Source organism: Trachinotus anak, unplaced genomic scaffold (assembly GCF_046630095.1).
Source record: "Trachinotus anak isolate AG129_WGS33_773 ecotype Australia unplaced genomic scaffold, CSIRO_AGI_Tana_v1 ptg000039l, whole genome shotgun sequence".
Lineage (NCBI taxonomy): Eukaryota > Metazoa > Chordata > Actinopteri > Carangiformes > Carangidae > Trachinotus > Trachinotus anak.
In genome coordinates, this window is record NW_027273890.1 from 2,428,862 (window position 1) to 2,452,500 (window position 23,639).

The 23,639-nt window shown below is 41.3% G+C and overlaps 1 protein-coding gene across 15 annotated transcripts in view; it reads left to right on the forward strand.

Moving 5' to 3' along the window:
• Positions 1-23,639, forward strand: part of pard3bb (par-3 family cell polarity regulator beta b) — a 189,839-nt gene that overhangs the window by 52,182 nt on the left and 114,018 nt on the right. For all 15 annotated transcript variants that reach the window (XR_011687191.1, XM_071472713.1, XM_071472707.1 and 12 more), the window contains 7 exons: positions 1,480-1,550; positions 10,416-10,499; positions 13,796-13,921; positions 17,763-18,021; positions 19,093-19,201; positions 20,547-20,686; positions 20,877-21,005. Coding sequence is in view for 14 of the 15 variants with exons in the window: in XM_071472713.1 (XP_071328814.1) it covers positions 1,480-1,550; positions 10,416-10,499; positions 13,796-13,921; positions 17,763-18,021; positions 19,093-19,201; positions 20,547-20,686; positions 20,877-21,005 (918 nt within the window). In the remaining variant the exon portion in view is untranslated. The remainder of the gene's footprint in view (positions 1-1,479; positions 1,551-10,415; positions 10,500-13,795; positions 13,922-17,762; positions 18,022-19,092; positions 19,202-20,546; positions 20,687-20,876; positions 21,006-23,639) is intronic.

Consider the following 23,639-nt stretch of genomic DNA (forward strand, 5'->3'; position numbering starts at 1 on the left):
ATTAGTGCCTAGCACTAACATTGAGCCTTATTGACCTGTGTGTGGGCTTGTCTGCATATGCTCACACAAACATGTGCACGCATAAGCTCAGCTGTTCACATGCACAAATGAACATGCAGACAGATATGCAGATTAGGGCTGAATGGTGATTCTGATCATTTTGACAGACATTCTGATACAATGATCAAGAAAGACGAAGCTAATTTATGTTCACAGCACAATTAATGCTGGAGGCAGCTTCACAGTGATTCACGTACAGTTTAAACCTGCTTTAATTTAGATTGAAAAGAATCAGGGCGAACTTTAATGTTTGATTTCACCAACAAAGATATTTCTTCCTTTGCCTTTTTCATGTACATCCTCATCATTTTCCTATGCAGGACACATTCTTTTAAAACTCTACCAACAAATTTCCACAATTGGATGTTATTTACTTTCGACTAAAGCAAATACATGTGTATACATTAATAATTTTGCATATATAGTTTTGGTTTGAATAAAATGAATGAACTGTAGTTCAGCTGTAGTTTGTGGTCCTCGTGTGCTGCATTGCATGATGTTGTAAGGTGTTGGGTTACTGTTTTTTGTCTGCTAACATGAAGGGTTTGAATTTGAATTACAAGTGTTGTTGGAGATGTTTCTTAGAACATGCATCGTAAACTCAGAGGAACATGTTTTCAAGAAAGCACCCCTCAATAAGAGTTTCCTTATAGACACAGAGGGACTTTGGGTCTCTAATGACAAAACAAGTCAATACTTCTCCTTCACAGTATTTAAAAACTGCAGGCCTGTTGCGTCTGTTAAGTATTAACTGATTCATCTGTGTGTCACTGTTGCACGGTGACATGGCGTGAAACCTCGTCACCGTGGAGCTCACCTCTCTGACACAAACACACACTCTTCATGTAAGCCCTGTGTGATTGTGCAGTGATCACAACAGCTTCCTATGGATCACATTTACAAGGTTCTTTCTCACACCTCTCTCTCTTTCTCTCAGTTGCCATACCCAGTGACAGTCTTATTTATTACTGCTTGACAACACTGTCTTCTTGCCTTCAGATATTAATTGCTATTTGTACATCATCCATCCATCAATTTAAGAGCCCCATCACTCATCACTTCACTCATTTATTCTTTTGTTAATCATGTATTGCTTTGTCTTTCAAATTGCAAAGACGTATTTGTTGAGCTCAGGATTTCATGTGGGGTGTAGTGGATGAAAAGCCATACTCAAAACAGGGTGAGTCCCTTAATTCCTCGTTCCCAGTTTATTTACACTGTTGATTAGTGAATCCATCCACATGTCCTCCAATATCCATGATCACTCTCCTTTTTTTCCCATTTGTCTTCCACATTAAGTCTTCCACTTAATGACAGCTTGAATGTGCTGTTGGAGTTTTTTGTTCTCTTCCTGTATTGTCCGTTTCCAAATGCCAATCACTGGCTGAGCTGAAGATGTTGTGTGTGTGTTCTCTGCAGGCAGCCAGTGCCGCTGTGGAGAGGCCTGCAGGGGTGGACCGAGCCCAAGGCAAACACACCTTCAGTGGCAGGTCAGTTCGTGTGTTCCTCTTGCGCTGACGTCCACTGTGATATGGATCCAACCTGTTTATTTCCATCACGCTGAATCAGTGTCAACAAACTTCACTTTGGTTAAATCATCTCAAAAAGCTGTGTCTTTAGGTCTCTGTGTCACGTACGTAGTTTTTTTGTGTGTGCGTGTTTGTCTACATTCATGTTTATTGATGTGTATGTGTGTGTTTCTGTCCTACTTTCCCTTCATTAAAGCTGTATTCTAATCCAGATCAAGGCCCTTACAGATATTGTTAGTGAAAAGAAGCTCCATCATTAGCCCACTACAAAAGACTGCCAAAACGGGGTCAGGGTCATACACACACACACACACACACACACACACACACACACACACACACACACACACGCACTTACACACAGAAAATAAACAGCTACAAACACACTTGCATATGTCTTTCTATATAGGCAGACGCAAGTGAACACACACATGCATCCACTGATGACTTCTGCTTAATTGAGTGTTAGTGATGCAGAATGCCCCATGTCTCTGGTGAGTGCTTTAATTGTGCATGTTGATATGTGTGTTTGCTTATTTCAGCAGCGTGTGGGGCAGGAGGATGTGGGGGCAGGCTCATGCATCCTAACTCAGAGCAAGGACAGTTTTCATACATGTAGCAAACATGTGGAACAGAATAATAAGCTCCTTTTGATTCTTTATGCTGAGTTTTTTTGTCTCTCTTTGATGACCAGGGTTACGATTATTAACGCTTATTGTTGTGGTTTTAGAAATCATTCCAAACTGATCAGACTATCACACATAATAATAATAATAATAATAATAATAATAACAATTATTATTATTATTATTATTATTATTATTATTATTATTATTATTATTATAATAACTTTATTTTTATAGCACCTTTAAAAACAGGGTTTAAAAAGTGCTTTGACAGACAATAAAAGGCAATGGTAGTCAAAAGCAACAGAGGGAAGGCAAACAATATATTACAATGTAAAGAAGAAGGGAGCAAAACCACACACACACAACACACATGTACACAGACACACACAAACTGATATGCAAAAACAGTAAAGGGGGCTATAGATATGATAAAAAGATAATAAATGATAATAAAAAGAAAAATAAATAAAAGAAAATAAAAAGACAACATCACATAAAAGCAAGTCTATAAAAAAGAGTTATTTGAAGTGATTTAAAAGAGGTTACTGCCTTATTTCCTCAGGCAGGTTGTTCCAAAGTTGAGGGGCCCTGATGGCAAAAGTGTGGTCAGATTTAAGACTTGACTTTGGAACAGCCAGGGGGGGCCCGAGGATCTAAGGCTGCGTACTGGTTCATATGGGGTCAACACCTCTGTAATGTAGCTTGTGCTTTAAAAGTGATGAGTAAAATCTTAAAATCAGTTCTAAAATGGACAGGGAGCCAGTGAAGGGAAGTGAGGACTGGGCTGAGTTGATGTCTTCTGTCGCCCGTCAGCAGATCTCAGGTGCTCACAGAAGCCTCGCTGCTGTTCTGAACTAGCTGCAGGTGGGAGAGTGACTTTCTGTCGATGCCAGAGAGGAGGGAGTCACTGTCCAGCTCTGAGAAATGAATGTGTGAATGACTTTTTCCAGATCAGGTTGTTAGATTATAGGTTTGATTTTGGAGACAGATCTTATTTGGAGGAAGCAGGACTGGACATGTTGTTAACAGCGCCACAGTTGGGCCATATTAACATTTTCTTGATGAGAGAATAAAAAACAAAGTACCTGCACTACTAAACTAGGACCAGTCTCTGCATTAGTATGACTAATACAAAACCAAGGCAGTAAAATTGAGAAAGTGGCTGTTACATCATTGATGAATGTGGTGCTCGGTCTGACAACACTGACCTCTGTCAATGGATAGTATATTAGTCTGCGTTTTAGAAATCAGCAGGTCAGTATCGTCATGCAATTAATCTGCAGTTAATTCATAAATACTGAAACTAAATAATATGTAGTTAACCTGTAACACAGACATGTACGGACAGAGGGTTAGAGCTGTGTGGAAAGAGTAATGTTGACCTCATCCTATGATGTTTTAGTCTGTCTCCATGGCAACAGGCTGCAACCACAGGGCATAGATAGAGATTAGATCACTCACACATATACTCTCGCCTGTATTCATTGTACCATTGTTCTTCAAACAGTGGCCGGGGCCATTATTTACCTCAACTGCACAAGGAAACAGGTTATTAGATTATTATTAGAGACAGGCCTTTAGTTCCAATTCCCTCTGTTTGATTTAAAGTATAATTGGTCATTTTTTGGTAGGAAGTCCTGGTTTGATCCGCTTCTGTTTGCCCTGTTAAAGTTACTTCATTATGCTGTTAGTACAAACTTATAACCGTTTCAAATTAAAAGCACTCCTGTGTTCCAGTGGACAGAAACCCTCTGTTTTTAACATGGCTTTTATTGTGAAACATTTGCAGGAGTTTATCCACCCTTGGTTTTTCCCTCATCCTGTATTTTGAGGGTTGACCTTTATATGTTTGCGTTGACCGTGCCCTTGGCCGTTATTGGAGACCTGGCTTTTAATTTAATCCTGGTTTTTATTTGAGTAAATATGTTATACTGCATAGAGACACACTCTCCATCCAAGAAACCGAAACTGAATTTTCCTCATGTCTCTATTGAGTTATGATCAAATTTTGACATTGATACGCAGTCCTGTCACCTCAGTTAATGATGAGAAGCAAATTCTGATTGAAATAATTAAACAGGAACATAGTAAGTAAGTGAATCAAATGAAGTGATTGGACAACTTTAGCTTCCTCACGGTGTATACACTGTGATGCAGTGAATATAAAGGTCATTATTTTAGACAAACACCTTCAGTGCTGTTTGATTTCCTTAAGATTTTTTTTTGAACATATCCTCTCATGTACACACACTCTCACACACAAACCATCTCAGCTGTGAGTAATGTAAAAGTGATGTAATGGTTTTTGTGGTCGTCAGGGAAACGATCCTTGAAATTGCAAAAAAAGTCCAAAATGAGTAGAGGAAGGCAGCAATAAATATTGGCACAGTAAAGCATACGTTAAATAAACGTGTGTGTGTGTGTGTGTGGGCCTTTTGAGTGTGAAGCTACACCTATAAATACAGTAATGGCTCATCATAATTTTAACCACACAGCACGCTCACCGCAAAACTCATTACCTTTGAATCAAAATGTCCTTTTTATGCTGGGAAACAGATTTACTGTAAATTGGTTTATTGAAATAGCGTTGCCAGTGTATTATATTTCTTTGTGAAATAAGGCTCTGTATTGGAGGTGTTTTAGAAGCCGGAAGGTGAAAAGGTAAATAGGTTTCACTGGATGCACAAAACAAACTGGATGTGAAAGAAGTTTTCCATGATAACAATTTATTCATGTCATTTTGGGAACTGACTCTTTGATTCAACAGTGAGGATCCCTGTTGGGATGATAATGTGATTTCTGGTCTGTAGATGTGTATGTCCTTCTCTCTCTCTCTCTCTCTCTCTCTCTCTCTCTCTCTCTCTCTCTCTCTCTCTCTCTCTCTCTCTCTCTCTCTCTCTCTCTCTCTCTCTCTCTCTCTCTTTCTCTTTCTCTTTCTCTTTCTCTTTCTTTACCTTTTTCTCTCTGTCCATCTGTCTCTGTCCTCTACCCTCACTCTCCTCTTCTCTGCTGCTTTTGTTTCTTCCAGCTTTGTTCCTGTTTGTGTCTCTTGTCATATGTACAGCTGTATGAACATAATGCAGCAGCCTGGTGCAGACCTGCAGTTTTCGTCTTTTGTGTTTCACTATTACTCTCTGTTTATTTCAGTACTTATCACACAATGTGTAATAATCTCCCAAGGTCTGGGATTTATCGCTTGAAACCACAACTGCAATAAATAGATTCTTCGTCATCTCAGTGGAGCCTTTGTTAATTCTTTGTACTGAAGGATAAATATTATTACTAGTAATGTTAATGTAACATATTCTGTCAGAGAGATGTGCCGATATATGTCTTTGCTAAACATTTTGATGGTAAAAATACCATCATTACTGTGATTATTACTTTTATAAGGCAAGGCAAGTTTATTTATATAGCACCATTCAGATACAAGGTAATTCAGAGTGCTTTACTGAGGCAATACATTAAAAGTAGAACATTAAGATGACGTCGAAATAGCATTAAAAAAACTATAAAATAAATAAAATAAAAGTATTTGAGGTTTGATAAAATCAGGTAAAAAACTTAAGACACCATTTAAAAGAAGTGCTGCAGTTATAAAAGTGATAAAACAAGCAAATGCACAAGAATAAAATTATATATTAAATATGTAATTTATTGGTAAGTTGCAGCAAATAGTGACGTGTTAACCCTGATTTAAAGGAGCTGAAAGTTTCAGCAGATCTCAGGTGTTCAGGAGGCTTGATCCATAAGTGGGGAGCTTGGTTCTGATTCTAGGCACAAACCTCCTGTTCAGTCAATCAATTAACAACCCATAAAGAAATAGTTGTTAGTATGTATGAAAACATGAATGGGTGCATACAGTCTAAGCTTCACAGAAACTGAATTGAAACTTTCCAACCATTTTAACCATTAAATGACCAATGACCAACCTGCTTTTGTTAGTTAGTTGTTTAGTGTCTTTGATGTTAGTTGATTTGCAGAGTCCAACAAAGCTGCAATGTATCAGTTAGTTAGGTTTGATTAAATCATGGTGTGAAGTCGTTTTACTATGTTTTGTAACAATAATTGTGTCATGAAAATGTGATACCATACATCTATTCAGTAGTAGAGAAAACATTTTGGTTTTTATTCACTGAAACGTTCTAAATAGATGAGATGTAATGAAATGGGTTTTAATGCAGAATAATATTGATTGTTATCATTAAGCTGTGTGCTCATCCATTCATCAGAGAGCTACTATTTATAGTGTGTTTTAATTTCTTTTATAATGTCTGTATTTCTGTATTTGAATACATTAATCTGTAGCAGCATTGTGTATTTTTACTGGTTTGCCTTCCCTTTACTCTCTACATGTCTGCTGCTCTCCACGTTAAAGGCCAGCTTAGACAGAGAGAGAGAGAGAGAGAGAGAGAAAAGGAGATGATGAATAAGAAGAAGGATGAGAGGGTGAGATGCAGTGAGAGGAAGAGAGTGGTTTGGTAATGCACATCCTCCTTTTTTGTTATTTCTCCTCTGTGTTTCTGTCTTTCATAGTGAGGATCAGTGAAGTGGCAGGTGGATAAAGAGAACACCTGCTCTCTTCATCTCTCTCTGCTCCTCTCTCTCTCTCTCTCTCTCTCTCTCTCTCTCTCTCTCTCTCTCTCTCGCTCTGTTTTTGGCCCTTTCTCTCTGTCTCTTGTTCTCTCACATTGCGCTCCCTCGCTCATTGCTTCTCAAGTCTCACCCATTTTGTCTCTCTCTCACCCCCACTTCATTTTTTGCATTGATGCAGCCTGTCAAACATCTCACACAAAAAATAAAAAAAGCAAATGCAAATGGATCTCAAGTGCTTGTGTGTGTGTGTGTGTGTGTGTGTGTGTGTGTGTGTGTGTGTGTGTGTGTGTGTGTGTGTGTGTTCTAGTGGGAGTGTTAGAGATCAGAGGCACAGCAGCAGGAAGGGATAGAGGGAGGGGTGGATGTTATTTTTTCCTCTCATATTAATGCTATTCATTAGCCTTGTCTAATTAATTCACTGCCTCCTCCTCCCTTCATTTCAGTATATCTCGCTTCCAGACCTCCCTTCCTACCTTCTGTCTTTTTTCTCCTCCCTGTTTTCTTCAGTTTTCTATATTTCTCTTCATTCCTCCCCCTTTTGTCTTCCTATTTTCTCCATCTAATCTTTATTGCCATGCTAGCAGTGTCGATCTAAAAAGGGCAGTTGCTGGTCCAGCACTGTGGTGAAGACTGAAATATGTCAACAAATTAAATTTGGTAGATTTACACGGTCTCTCACTTTGATGATCTCCTGACTTTTCCTTGTGTAACCATGATGTCAGAGTCTTCAGTTATCCGGTTAAACAGCTCAATATTCTGGATGGATTTGCACAAACTTGGTACAGACAGTCATGATTTTCTGACTGTTTGCTAGCAAGTTTGATGATCCCAAAAATCTGTTTCATCTGTACCTTGTGTTTTGTGCTAATTAACAAATATTAGCATGCTATCAAGCTAAACTAAGATGGTTAGCATTGTAAACATTAAATCTGCTAATGTCAGCTTTGTTGTTGTTATCATGTTGGTGATCTGACATTAGCATAGTTGTAGACTCTAGCAGTCTCACCCAGATTCATTCTGCATTCCAACTATATATGTACTATACTAATCTTTAAGTATAGCACATATATTACATATTTTTGCACACGGTTCATCTCTCTGTTCACTTCCCACCTGGGGCTCCAGGTGATCTGAATCCCCCTGTCAGCTGCTGTCCACCCACCAGGCTCCTGCAGGGGGAGGCTTGCCCAGAGAGAGTCATCACATCTTCCAAAATTATGTTCTTGGAGATTTTTCACCACCAATTAAAATCCATGTATTTATTTATTTATTCTTTGGAACTGGGAGCAGCTCTCATGGTTCCTTTGTGTATTTCACAGGGAAGATGTTTTTAGTGTGTATTTTGACTGTTTCGATTGTACTGTTTAGAATTGGGACAAAATTTTACTCTTGTTTTTTCTCTTAACTCAATCTTTTTTTTTTTTTTTTACCTCCCCACTGCCTCCATTCTTTTCTCCCTTTTCTCTGCTTCTGCTTTCCCTCTCCCGCTCCCTCCCTCCCTTCCTCCCCACATACATCCTATGTTTCCCCCTCTGTCCTTGCCTTCTCCTGCAGTCTCTTGTTTCTTATTGTCTGGATTAACTCAAATTTGCTGAGTGGCGATGAGGCAGCATCAATTCACTGTGTGTCTGAGACAGAGAGAGAGAGATACAGAGACAAAGAGAGAGGGGGAACTTGTTTTTACACTTTGCATCTCTCCCCTGTTGCCACCCACCATCATCAGCCACCCTTTCTCTGGAGTTTGTCAGCATCTGCACTAGCATCAGTTCCTGGAGGTTTAGGGATAGATGGTCTACAGAGAGGAGGGAAACAAAACCAGCAGAGAGAGAGAGACAGAGAGAGAAAGGAGGGTAGAACCAAAGAGCACAAAACTAAGTTCAGTCAAACTCACTTATAAAAAATGCACACACACAGGGAGCAGAGAGAAGGTCAGGGGAGGATTAATGGCTGTGCTCTGATAGATAAACTAATCAAACAAACAAAGACACACATCACAACACAGACAGAATGTAAAGCAGACACTCGCTTGAATAATCCAAACTAGACAGAGGCACTGAGAGATTCAAAGAGAGGAAGAAACCCATAGAGATGAATAACACAAAAAAGTTTATACACACACACACACACACACACACACACACACACACACACACACACAGCAGTCTGTAGTTTGTTGACTTTGAATAGTGTTGCCATCCTCTTCTCTCAGGGCTGGTGTCGCAGACATGGATTAAGTCCTTGACAAAAAAAGTATTTTTAGCACAATGAAGGCGTCAATGGAGCGGGATGTGTCAGCCTCAGGTAGTAGTTTACCTGAGGAGACACACTCACAGTACAGCTGTCATTCTGGTGTCTGTATTTGTGTGGCACTACACGTCTGTGTGTGTGTCTGTGATCAAGCCTTTTTGTCTCTCTGTCCCTTTCCGACTTCCCCTATGAGTCTCTGTCATGTTTTATATTTTCAGTTTATGTGCACAATGAAGGATTGATCAGATGTTTTTACGTCACCAGTCTTTGTCGTGTGTTTTCCAGGTAAAGTCGGCTTGTGTCACAGATTTGTCCCTGAGTAGTTGATCATTATGCAGAGTATCTCTGGAAGCAAACAGATACTCGAAAAGGGGAGATACGCTGGGATTACATGGTTCCCAGAGGATGTGGAAATGCTTTAACTTTTGTGGGATCAAGAAAATTAACAAATCAACATTTTCTTAATGAATAACTTTCACTTTTCACTGTTCATACAATTGAAATATTGGACGAAATTCATCAAGACAGTGACAGGAAAAAGTATGTGAACCCTTTGGAAGGACCTTACTTTCTGCATTGATTGGTCACAACATCTGTAACACAATGTACCTAAGATAACATCACACAAACAGCTGTAATCTCTCTGTCTTTATTACACAGCCATGAAAGATTCAGTGCTGTAGGTAAAAGTTAGTGAATCCTTAGCTTTAATAACTGGTCCGACCTCCTCTGGCAGCAATAACCTCAAACCAGCTCTTCCAGCAGCTGCTGCTCAGACCAGCACAATATTCAGGAGGAAGTTTGGACCTTTTTTCCTGCGGAGCTGCTTCAGCTCAGACTTATCCTCAGGATGTTTGCTGTGAGCAGCTCCTCAGGTCTTTCCACAGCATCTCTGCTGGATTAAGTTCTCCAGAAGGTGGATTGTCTTTGTATAGAAGTCATTCTGTCGTAGCTTTACTGTGATGTTTGATGGTCACTGATGGTCCTGCAGAAGTTGGGTGAATCATGTCATCTAAGGCATTCCTAACATACTGTTTTCTGACTTAAATGGAGAAAAGAAATCACCTCAAAACACTTGAATTCCAAAGGGTACAGATTCATTCTTTTGCCTCATTAGGCCCTTGGTCTGTCTCTTGGTTTGTGTGTATCCTGGCATCAGCACTTCCCATAATGACCACAGACTAGTTCAACATTTGTAGGCCTGTTTCACACTCACTCCTCATGTCCAGCATTGGATAATTTTATTTTAGTGCTAAGTCAAAGCTGTTTTAGTGCAGAACTTGACTATACTAATATTACATATCTTGTTTTTCCCCACTGATTGGATGTGTGTGGTGTGTATGTGTGTGTGCAGCCTGACCAGAACAGTGGAGATCCTGGGAGAGGACAGTCCCCTGGGAATCCACGTGGTTCCCTACAGCTCATCACTCAGTGGACGGTGAGTTGTGTGCACACTAACCTACAAAAATACATTCACACACTCAGTGACATATGTTTCTGCACACAAAACAACAAGATATCCATCTATATAAGCCCTAACTCTGCCCTTTCACTTCAGAAAGCCTCGTCTGTGTCCCAGAGTTATATTCAGAATCAGAATCAGAATCAGAATCAGAATCAGTTTTATTGCCAAGTATGTTTTCACATACAAGGAATTTTTTCTGGTGATTGGTGCAATTGATCAGCAACAGTGGGGCTCTCTAGCCTTGTTGATGAGGCTAATAGCAGATGGGAAGAAGCTATTTTTGTGGCGAGAGGTTTTGGTCCTGAAGGACCGCAGCCTCCTGCCAGAGGGGAGTGTCTCAAAGAGTTTGTGTCCAGGGTGGGAGGAGTCAGCTACAATCTTCCCTGCACGCCTCAGAGCCCTTGAGGCGTACAGGTCCTGGAGGGACGGAAGATTGCAGCCAATCACCTTCTCAGCAGAGTGGATGATACGCTGCAGTCTGTTATTGTCCCTCTCCGTGGCAGCAGCGTACCAGATGGTGATGGAGGAGGTGAGGATGGACTCGATGATGGAGGTGTAGAAGTTCACCATCATAGTCCTTGGCAGGTTGAACTTCTTCAATTGCCTCAGGAAATACATCCTCTGCTGAGCTTTTTTGATGAGGGAGCTGATGTTTAGCTCCCATTTGAGATCCTGTGTGATGGTGGTTCCCAAGAAGCGAAAATGCTCCACGGTAGCCACGGGGGAGTCACACAGGGTGATGGGGGTGGGTGGGGCTGGGCTCTTCCTGAAGTCCACTATCATTTCCACTGTCTTCAGAGCGTTTAGCTCTAGGTTGTTCTGCCTGCACCAGGTCACCAGACGCTCAGTCTCCCACCTGTAGGCAGACTCATCGCCATCAGAGATGAGTCCAATGAGAGTGGTGTCGTCTGCAAACTTCAGGAGCTTGACAGACTGATGGCTGGAGGTGCAGGTGTTGGTGTACAGGGAGAAGAGCAGAGGAGAAAGAACGCAGCCTTGTGGGGATCCAGTGCTGATGGTCTGGGAGTCAGACACGTGCTTTCCTAGCTTCACGTGCTGCCTCCTGTCAGACAGGAAGTCGGTGATCCACCTGCAGGTGGAGTCAGGCACGCTCAGCTGGGAGAGCTTGTCCTGCAGCAGAGCCGGGATGATGGTGTTGAAGGCAGAGCTGAAGTCCACAAACAGGATCCTGGCATAGGTCCCTGAGGAGTCCAGGTGCTGGAGGATGAAGTGGAGAGCCATGTTGACGGCGTCGTCTACAGACCTGTTGGCTCTGTAGGCGAACTGCAGGGGGTCCAGGAGTGGGTCAGTGATGGATTTGAGGTGGGACAGGACAAGACGCTCAAATGATTTCATGACCACAGAGGTCAGGGCAATGGGTCTATAGTCATTTAGTCCTGTGGGCCTTGGTTTTTTGGGGACAGGGATGATGGTGGAGGATTTGAAGCAGGCTGGCACGTGGCAGGTCTCCAGTGAGGTGTTGAAGATGTCCGTGAACACTGGAGACAACTGATCAGCACAGTGCTTCAGGGATGATGGAGAGACAGAGTCAGGACCGGCTGCTTTGCGGGGGTTCTGCTTCTTAAAAAGCCTGTTGACATCTCTCTCCAGGATAGAGAGAGATGTTCCTTTGGTAGGGGAGGAGGGGGGTTCTGATGTGGCTCTGATGTGGAGGTTAGTGTCAGGCTTGTCCCACTGTCTTTCAAAGCGGCAGTAGAACTCCTTCAGATCGTTGGCCAGACGGAAGTCATTAATGGAGTGGGGGGGTTTAGGTTTGTAGTTAGTGATCTGTCTGAGCCCTTTCCAGACAGAAGCAGAGTCATTGGCTGAGAACTGGAGCTGAAGTTTCTCAGAGTACAGTCGTTTAGCTTCTCTCACCGCTTTGCTAAACCTGTACTTGGACTCTTTAAACTTGTCCCTGTCCCCACTCCTGAAAGCTTCCTCCTTTTGCCTCCTGAGCTGACTGAGCTTAGCTGTGAACCAGGGTTTGTCATTGTTATAACTCACCCTGGTGCGTGATGGGATACAGCAGTCCTCACAGAAGCTGATGTATGACGTCACAGCCTCTGTGAACTCATCCAGACTGTTGGAAGCAGTCCTGAACACCTCCCAGTCAGTGCAGTCCAAACATGCCCGCAGATCCTCTATGGCTTCACTGCACCACTGCTTTGATGTCCTCGCAACAGGTTTACACAGTTTTAGTTTCTGCCTGTATGTGGGAATCAGGTGGACCATCACATGGTCAGAGTGGCCCAGTGCAGCCCGGGGGACGGCGTGATAAGCACCACTGATTGTGGTGTAACAGTGGTCCAGAGTGTTCCCCTCTCTGGTCGGCAATTAACAAACTGTCTGTATTTGGGCAGTTCATGACTGAGGTTCCCTTTGTTAAAGTCACCAAGGACAATAACTACGGAGTCCGGGTAGGTCTGCTCCACACACAGTATCTGGTCGGCGAGCGCCCGCTGTGCCTCCTGCACGTTGGCCTGTGGTGGGATGTAAACACCGACCAGGATGATTCTCGTAATCCTGTTCTGCACTTGAAAGGAATTCTGGTCCCTCGCGCTACAGCACACAAAACTGGCAAACACACACACACACACACACACACACACACACACACACACACACACACACACACACGATGGAAAAAGGAAGAAAGGGAAGAAAAACTGCACAGCTATGCAGGGCTTTTATTTGGGTGTGTGACAGTCAGACAGTGGAAGGGGGATTTCCTAAAGGAAAGCAGGATGAGTTTTTATGACTGTTCTCATGACTCACCTGACCCTACCAATCTCCTCCTTAAGCCCCCCCCCCTTCAGTTTTTCTGTGTCCTGTCCTCTCTTTCCTGAACACCTCCTCTATCTCTCTCCACCATTTACCATAATCTCTTTCACCTCCTAACCTGCTTTCATCCCTTTGGAGCTCAAGTCTTTTGTGTGTCACTGTCATCGTTTCTGCTTTGTTACGCTGTGTTTTGGTGAATTAATGGGCTGAGGATACAGAAATTGTTTTTTCAGTCTATCCTACCGTCTTACTGCCTGTCTGTAAATGTATATCCCTTGTATTTTTATGTCTATATACTGTATGTGTGTGTGTGTGACCACTCTCCCCCTGCACTGGCTTTTATCAGTTAATGGTGGATCATATAAGCACAGGTAGAAATCAACACACTGTCAGTCTAAGGAAGGATTTAACAAAAGCTGTAAAACTGACGCCCAACAGTTTACGCAGCTTGTGACCTCCCTCTCTCTCTCCTCGCTCACCTGCAGGTCTCTCGGTCTGTACATCCGTGGAGTGGAGGAAGAGAGTCGCTCAAGAAAGGAGGGCTTGTTTCAAGAGGACGAGTGCATCGTCAAGATCAACAACACTGACCTCATGGACAAGACATTCAGCCAGTGAGTTCAACACTGTTTGTCGGTGCTTGGAGTTTAAAAAAACGCCCTTCAGATTAATTCAATAGCTACAAAACCACATCCCAAGGATATTAGAGCTCAAAATAAATATGACTGTCTGTACAGTATTTCAACAACTATTTCAACTGGAATTCTTACATTTTCTTTAATTAATAAAATAAATATATACATAGTGAGAAATGACAGTACTATGACCATGAGTACATGCATATGCAATCAGGAGCGGGGGAGGGTTAATTTTCCCTCTTATTCTGTGAGTCCATGATTTTGGGTTAACATTGGGATATACACTGGTCCTATTTATTGAAAAGAGTCAGTTCACCTAAATCACAAACAAACAAACAAACTGTGCTCTGGAGATGTCTGGCTGTGCAGGAAATGCCGTTTATTTGTTCATGTTTTAATGTATCAGCGTTTTAACGGAGATTATAGCCTTCAACCCACATCAATTAAAGTGAATTGCAGTGTCCATCTGAACTGCTACAGGGAGGAAAATATCATTAAAAGTAAATTAGATTTGAGTCTTAAATATTGCATGTAGATTTGAGTATCACATTAAGTTACATTAAAGTTGCAGATGCATCACCTACTGGGATTTTTTTAACACTATCAGAAAAAGAAAAGAAAAACATGATGCATGTGAGCAGTTGCTTCCATGCAGAAAACCTGTTGGAGTCAGGCCTGGCCTGGTTCTTCTTACTCTTCACTGCTGTGTGTCCTCCTGTGTGTCTTCTTTACCTTTCCATTGTCAGAGGGCTTGTATATCACTGTTGTGCTGCCATCACAGAAAACGGCAGAGAAGACACTTAGCAGATGTTGGCGCGCGTTGCTTCCATATTCATCTATGTGTGTGTGTGTGTGTGTGTGTGTGTGTGTGTGTGTGTGTGTGTGTGTGTGTGTGTGTGTGTGTGTGTGTGTGTGTCAGAACAGGCCTTTGTGTGTCTGCATGTTCCATCTCATTCCTCTAAGGCAAGATTTGTGGAAGATTCATGTGAGACCAGATGTTTCTCAGTTGAGTTTTCTCACTGTAGCAGTGAAGCACCTGAAACAAAGAACATTAACATGAGAGTATTTGGGGATGAAACATGATTACAGAGCATTAAAATGACAAAAGACACACTTGTAAAAACAACTGTCGCAGATTAGAGGGACCGGTGTGGATGTTACAATGATTTTCACACATTACAATGTCTACATCGTCTACACAGCAGCACTTGTCCAGTGCTCAGTGTGGTAATAAGATTATATGTGAGGTATTCTATGCTGCACTGTAGGTAAAGGGATTATCACCGGAGGGGTTTGTGCCTATTGTTCAAAAACAGGTGTATATTCACTCTCTCACTAACACCAGTTCACACATACATGCACACACAGACTCAGAGTGTCACCGCTACACATTCAGTCCTAAACATATATAAACACACGTCTGCACACATATTAACAAACTAAGAGAAATTCACACAATCATGAAACCACGTAGTCTCTAATCTTGCATGATACACACACACACACACACACACACACACACACACACACACACACACACACACACACACACACACACACACACACTTGCCAGTATTGTTCTGTCATGGCAGGTGTATTGAGATGTGCAGCTCGGTCCAGTGAAATATGTGTAAGTAGGCCACTGATAGTCCACTGATCCCTGTGAGTGCTATGTCAACACACGCACACACGCACACACACACACACACACACACACACACACACACACACACACACACACACACACACACACACACACACATTGTCTCGGCTTGGCAGCTGTATTGCGGAAGCCTGCTTGATTATAATATCTTTTTTTACACAAATGTGCCTGCACACGTCGTCCAATCAGGAACAACAATGATATCATCTGTGCACAATGGTCCCAATACACACATCAACACACACAGCTTTCACATCTAGTTTCATTGTACTGCATTGTGGTCTTAATACAATGAAAATCACTTGAAGTGTCATTCAGCAAGGTGTGACACAGGCACTTGCTTCGAATGCCTAATGTGCTCAACGGTTTCAATATGCAAATCCTGTCGCAGAAGAATGAAGAGATGACCACCCATCCCCAAACACACACACTCACTGCGTCTTAGAAATCATTCTTCCTCACAGCGTCATTCACAGAAGTTGGCTCTTGGATTTACATGTAGGAAAATATCAGTGGGTCTCTCATGACTCTGTGCAGGCTGCCAGGTGTGATGGGTTCATCTGCTTTTACTTTATTGGCACAAATTAGTCTAAAAAAGGCTCAGTGACTAAATGTATAATACATAGTAGATGTATATGAAGAAAATTCAGCTGCATGTAAATGTACAGCACATGTTGTTGAAGCACAGTTGATTTGCTCTGATGATCAAGTGATAATTTATCATCAGATTATTATTATTAACAGATATTATTACACATCACATCTACTCTATTAAAACATGTGTATCCCTCATAGACGACTTTCTAAACATAGTCTCTAGTTACGGAAACATTACGATCATTACATGTAATAATAATATAGGCAGGAAACAATAGGAGTGTAATCCAATCAAATTTAAATAAACTGGATTTTCTCCATCGGTTATCTGAGGAGAATGATGGTCTGTACCAATCGCTCCTGACACAATGGTCCTGTTAACTTATTTAACATAATCTGATAGAAACTAATTGTCTGCAAAATCAAGTTTTTTATAGATCACAGGATTATAATGGCCTTCTGCACAGGTGTCACCATTCTGTGTCGCCTCCCTTGTTTTGTCTTGTCCTGAGCTCAGTGCAGAAACAAACACAGTGAGTCACCAGAAGTAACCTCGGGAAAATAGATAGAAATAAGTCATAAGTATACAGATTAAAATGATATAATGCAGTCTAGATAATAATGAACTACAGTTAACAATGATACACATCTTAATCTTATATATGTGTTTTATTTTATACACTAGATTATTAGATATTTTTGTAGATTTATATAAGACTAGTTGTGTAAAACCTGAATGAATAAAGCCTGAATATTTGATTTCACTTTCTTTTTTTGAAAAGTCTCCTGATTTACAAGGTTTCACAGACTTAACTAAACACGTCATTTAACCAGACAACAAGACAAAATTTACAAATATTACACCAGGTTAACTTGGGTTTGATGAAACATTCGACTGGGTTCCTTCCTCTCCAAAGCAGATGTTTTTTACATCACTGTAAATTATTATGACTTATTTATGACTTGTCAAAAAAATAAGAAGATTTATGACATTTCTGATGAGCAGTTTTCATTATTTCTGACATTAAAGAGACTAAATAATCAGTTTATTCACTGAAAAAATAAAAGAAATGCCAATGAAAACAGTTACACTCATCTGTCTTGAAAATGACAAAGCACTTGAAATCTGTTTAGTAAAGATATGTGAGCCTGAAGTATTCAATGGTTTATTATGATTTTTGAAAATGGAGCACCCTATTTATAATCATTAGTAATTAAATGTAACTCTTTTAATTTGTCATTTTGTTATCAGATTTAAACTGTTACCTTTGATGATTATGTTTCTCCTAATTGCGTTATACATCCTTTGATAATGACTGCTCTTGTCAGAGAGTGATAACTATGCACTGTGTGTAATTGTGATTAATGGTATGATTAGTTGTGGTGGTAAATGAATATGGAGGACACATACCTTACTTTTAAACTCCACCCACTTGCTGAACAAAACTTTGTCTCTGCTTTTACCTCTTCTGCTCTGCACCAATCACCTCCCTATTCTGTATCCCTGTCTCTCTCTGTCTCTTCTTCTCTTCACCTCTGTCCTCCTCTCCCTTCCAGAGCCCAGGAAGTGTTTCGTCAGGCCATGCGTTCCCAAGTTGTCCGCTTGGAAGTAGTTCCCTCCTTCAACAGAGAACGCTACGAGAAGAGTCTGATTGGTCAGCTGTTTGGTGGCAGCGCCGGCCCTGACAGCAGCCCCCGAATCGCCAAGACCAAAGAGCCACCTCCACCTGTCAAAGCCAAGCCTGTGTTTAAGCCCTCTGAGAATCCAGCCACTCGACTGGCAGAGGACGCTGCCACTCTGGAAGCTGCTGTCAGTGTGAGTTACTCTGGATCACTCAGAGACATTTGGTCTCGTGATCTTCCCGAAACTAATTTTTAAATCCCCTTTAATCCCCCACTATATATACAGTATAACATGGTTGCAATAAGTTAGGGTTTTAAATATGGATGTGAAATCACTAAAAACAAGAAACTGACTGAGTTCTAAGTTCTGTGTGTTTGTCGTCAGTTCTCCTGTCATAATAAACTGCTGGCTGCACAGGTTTCTTAAAGAAAACAAGCCTGAATATCTCCTCCAACCTTCCTCCATCCAACAACCTGCGGGTGTTGATGAACTTTATTTTTATTTTGTGCATGACTTCTGACCTCTGAATCCTGTTTAGTTTGCAGAAACTGTATGAATCCCACATTATTTTTACTTGGTTCCTGTCTTATAAAGTGTTTCTTACTCAAACACATGCAATTAATGGCGTCAGCATCACCATGGTGACATTGCTGACATTTGAGAAACAGCTGGCATAGAGGCAGCAGTTACTTAGCAACAGCTGAATGTCATCTTATTTTATTTATTTATTGTTTTTTTTTAAGTTTTTCTGTGATTTTGTACAGATGTTGGAGCAGTGTTTCATAAAGATTTGACAGGGTTCTGCATCATTTCTCTGTTTCTGATGCTTCCTCACTTACAAACACATCCCATTCCATTTGGCACAGTGCATCCACTTTGTGTGATTCTTCCTTTTCACTTTTAATCATTTGTGTTTGGATCATTTTCAGACACAATCAGTGCTTAACAAGTGGGAGACAATGACAATGACTCATGTGGTCACTGTTGTGTAATAGGCTATTAGTCTACTTTAGCAAATACCAACTCATTCTATTTTTTTTATATGTCTTATGAAGAAATAGCTCAATTTCACAGCTCACCGAGCAGTCCAGTCATTAGAAGTGATGCAAGTAGAATGTGACTAAGTGGAAAAATTCAAATATGCAAATGCCTCTTTTAAATACTTAAGCTGCTGTGGATATCCTCTCTCATAACCTTATATATATATTTTTTGCATTTTAGTTCTGTAAAAATGTTCTTGAATGCTGTACTTTTTCAACCTAGACCCCCAAGGGGAGGAGCGAGAGCCCCCTCCTTAAGAAAAGTCCTGCCCTCTCCAGCTTGGTGGCCAATAAGAGAGGAGGACGAAGGCTGAGGATCGACTTAAAGAAAGGTGAGGAGTCTGATCTCTGACATGTCCCACATGAGCACTGATCTGTAAATATAACTTTACTGATCAGTGGAAATCTTTCACAAAAGTTGCACCTCTTACATTTGAGCTTTTGATGCAGTTCCTCTGGTTTCTAGTCCTCTGAATTAAGTCTGCTCAGTTTCAACACTTGACACTCACTTTTGAGAACAAGTGATGGACAGTGTGTGGAGCTTTTGCCTTTTGATCCTATGCACCTGTCGTTGAGACTCTGAGGTGTGCAAGAACTTTGATTTTGGCTTGTGTTTGTGTGTGTGTGTTTTAGAGATTCAGGTAGAACTAAAAAAGTTTTTGGAGTCACATCTGTTCTTTTTTATCTCTATTTGTTCCACTTGACTCGTTTTTTTTCTTTCACTTTCTTCTGTCATTTCCTGAATGTAGATAATTGACACGCTTTATGTCTCTTGCTGCTCCTCCCAGCATTGTGCTTATTTTTATAAATCTTCCTTTCTCTGTTCTCTGGCTGACTCTCCTTCCTCTCTCCATCTTCCTGATTCCCTCTCTTCAGGGTCTATTAAGTCTTTATTGATCTGTTCATTTCTGCTGATATGAATTCATACTGGGCCAAACTGCTGACTTGGCTCTGCTAAAGAGACCGGACTAAATGAGGTCTATAAAACACAACCAGGCTCTCTGTCTGTGTGTGGCCTTTTTCTGCACGTGTGCATGTGTATGAGTGTTTTTGTGCATGTGCACCTGTTTTTCACTGATTACTATTTTAATCTTCATCACTTGTCTTTCCAGAACATTTCCGCTGTGTTACGCTCATTCCTCTTTTACCTTTTCCTCGTTGCTCCCTTATTTTCTTTTCCTCCTTTCTGCCCTGCACCTGAACCCATTTTTAAAACCCCTCACACCTACAGATACTGTAGCAGCAGCTATAGCTTAAGGGTTTAAAACAGTACACACACACACACACACACACACACACACACACACACACACACACACACACACACACAATCTCCTAAGGCTTGAAATGATCACACTTAGAGAATATAGTCAGGAGCTGAGTCAACAACACTGTGTTGGAGTTTTCAGGAATAGTTTGTTGTGTGTGTGTGTGTGTGTGCCTGTGCCTGTGCCTGTGCCTGTGCCTGCAAGGATGGATAGATTTTCTTTTTCTCTCAAAGCCTTTTGAAGACAAATATAGAGGCAGGGGGTAAACAGCTATACAGGACATTTTGTGTGTTGATGTTGGGAGTGTCACTTACACTTGCACATTGTACCTCACGTCTGGATTCACATTCTTTGTGTGTGTGTGTGTGTGTGTGTCTGTGTGTCTGTGTGTCTGTGTGTGTGTGTGTAGGCTCAGAAGGTCTTGGTTTTACTGTAGTAACAAGAGACTCTTCAGTCCACGGTCCTGGTCCCATTCTAGTTAAAAACATTCTGCCACGTGGAGCCGCTGTGAAGGACGGACGCCTGCAGTCTGGAGACCGCATCCTGGAGGTACAGAGCAGCTGACTGTTATTAGACTTACTAATAATCATCATCATCATCATCATCATCATCATCACCAGCATTTTGCAAGTCATTACATTTCAAAAGATGTGAGGCATTAAAAGAAAGATGTGAAACAGAAAGTAGTAGAGACTGAAAGTGTGTTTTTTTTGGACTGTGTGTGTGTGTGTGTGTGTAGGTAAACGGTGTGGATATCACAGGTGTGGGCCAAGAGGAGTTGGTGTGTATGCTACGCAGCACGCGGCAGGGAGAGAGTGTGTGCCTCGTGGTCCTACGGCAGGAAGACATGTTCCTGCCCAGAGAGATGGTAAGAACCAATCACAATGCTGTATTGTCAGCCAATGAAACAAGAGTTTCTGTTTGAGTTTTTTAGGGGTCAGTGGCCAGTTGTAAGGAAATGGCAGCTAGGTCCAATCGACAGGCTTGCCTTGATGATGCACAACTCAGCAGCCTATAGGAAGGCTCCTGTTTATAGACATTAACTGCAAATGTCAATGAAAGATGATAAACTTCCCTGTACAGAAATATTTTCACTTTAAACTTGCCATGTACTTATGCAATACAGTGTTTTATTGCGCTCCATTCTGATGGAATGACCACATTGTAAAGCTGCTGTTATTGGTAACTGGCCACATTTCAACACTGTTTTTATTAATAAACTCTTCTTTTATTCATCCTTGTTCTATTTTTTCATGCTTTTTCCTTTAATCTGACTGCATGATCAGCTACTGTACATGCACTGGTGTTAATTATAGCTCTATATGTTTCCCACTGTTGGTGCGAGTAAAACTTTTCCTTGTTATTTCCTAATTTCCATTTGCTCTTCATACCATAACTCATTTTCAGCTGTCCTGAAGATGACTTTAATTTTTCCTTCAACTCTGAGGTGTCATTTGTTTTGCTGCACATATCCACACTGACATAAAGAGAATAACAAGAGGTCTCACTTTCGTACATTATAAAACCACCATTTTTCATTTGGCCTTAATTTGCATTATGTCTCCTCCCCGCCCATCACTCATGTCTTTGGCTCATGTTTTCCACATCTCACTGCATCTTATTCTCCTTTTATTCAGCCTTTTGTGTCTCTTTTCCCTCTGTGTCTCTGTCCGCTCTTATCGACTGATGTTTCCTCAACAGCTGCCAGAGAGTTCGACACACACACACACACACACACACACACACACACACACACACACACACACACACACACACACACACACGTGCATGCGACCCTGAGCCCCATAGGAAATTCTGTTTCTGCAGACAGGAAGAGGAGCAATGTGCTGGAGCGTGTACATGTGTTAACATTTAGGATCATCTCGTTGTATCTAGTGCAGAGTTTCTCCATGAGCGCATGTCTGAACTCCATGGCACTGCTGTCAGTCTGATGACCACCGGGATGTTTTTGAGTTTTAAAAGTGTTGTTCAGTACCTCCGCTCGCCATCCTGTCACAGGTGTCCCCTGAAAACTTCTCCACCTCGGCAGTACTCCTCCTCCTTCTCTACCATCATACTGTTACACAGCTTCTTTAGTAGCCAATTCCCAGGAGGAGTGAATCATGATATTTTCTGGCTCCCAGAAGGATCGTTGTTGAAAACTATACAGAGTGACAGGTCACTCTCTGGGACCGTTTTGGCAACTGTAATCCCACATCATCAGGATCCATGTGGGGAACTCAAACTCTGGTGATAATCTCTGCTGATGTGCATATGTGTTACCATGGTTACCAAATGATGTGTTTATAAATATAGCCAATATTGCTTCCTCAGCGGTTAATCGTTGGTCAGCTTTTGAAATCATGCTAAAATCCCACCACAGTCACAAAATAACTTTGTTTAGCTCCTTTGATTTCACATCAGGAACAAATGTTACCAGAATCCAATCCCAAACACACTGAGACCCTGTGTTCAGTTGGTCCTGGTGTGACTGTGTCCACACCTTAAGTGTTCAAACATCTTAAATGCATCATTTATTGTGATAACTTGTTTAAGTTGCACAGTATTTAGTGGATTTTATCTTTTGCCACCTTTACTACAGTTGGTTAACTGACCACATTGGACCAGAGCACGAGTCACCTGGTCAGGAAACTGACCTCTCATTAGTTCAGTATTTTTCATACACATGCTCATTCAGTTGCACTCACTTATTCAAAGCAAGAAAAGATCTGTGTGAGTATTGTTCCCATGCACCAAAACATCTCCCAGAGGAAAAGTATTGTTCTCTCTGGATATTTTGAGAGCTGCTTAAACAAACTGACAGTTCAAGGACACTGCTGGTGTTTGTGTGCAGGTACATGTGTTATGGATATGCTCCTGCAGTCGTGGACTGCGTGTGTGTGCACACTGAAATGTATTTTGTATTGTTGATGAATGTTCAGTGCTTGTATCAGCTTCAGAGACTGATTTGTCTGGGTCTGTTAGATTTCAAAATAATGAACCTCTTTAAATGGGCAGGAATCTTAAGCTTTGTCATGTTAATGCAGATCTTTAGTTGAATTTTTTTGTCATTAACAAGACAAAAAGGTGGTATTAAGGTTTTATAACTGTAACACACTTGCCGGATTAAACTTAATACACAGTTTAAATTTGAGAACTGGAGTTTCTGTAGCTGTTGCTGAATTTTAATAACTGAGAATGTATCTTATATCTGGGTAGAGGAGGACAGCTGTGGTGGAAAATGATAGAAGAGAGAGGTATTGGTTGAAAGGCAGACTGATGAGGCTCCAGTCCCTTCACCTGCAAATGAAGAATGTGGATGAAAAACGGATGCTCTGACTCTCCACTGCAGTTTAGACTGAGTACTGATTAATTACAGGGGTGAGCTGCAGTTTGTCACTGGCGAGCTAAGCTTGAATCGAATGCATCATTGTGGGTAGATGATGAGTGTGTGTGTGTTTGGATGGATGTTGAGAATGATGATTGAGGAAGATGCAAACAG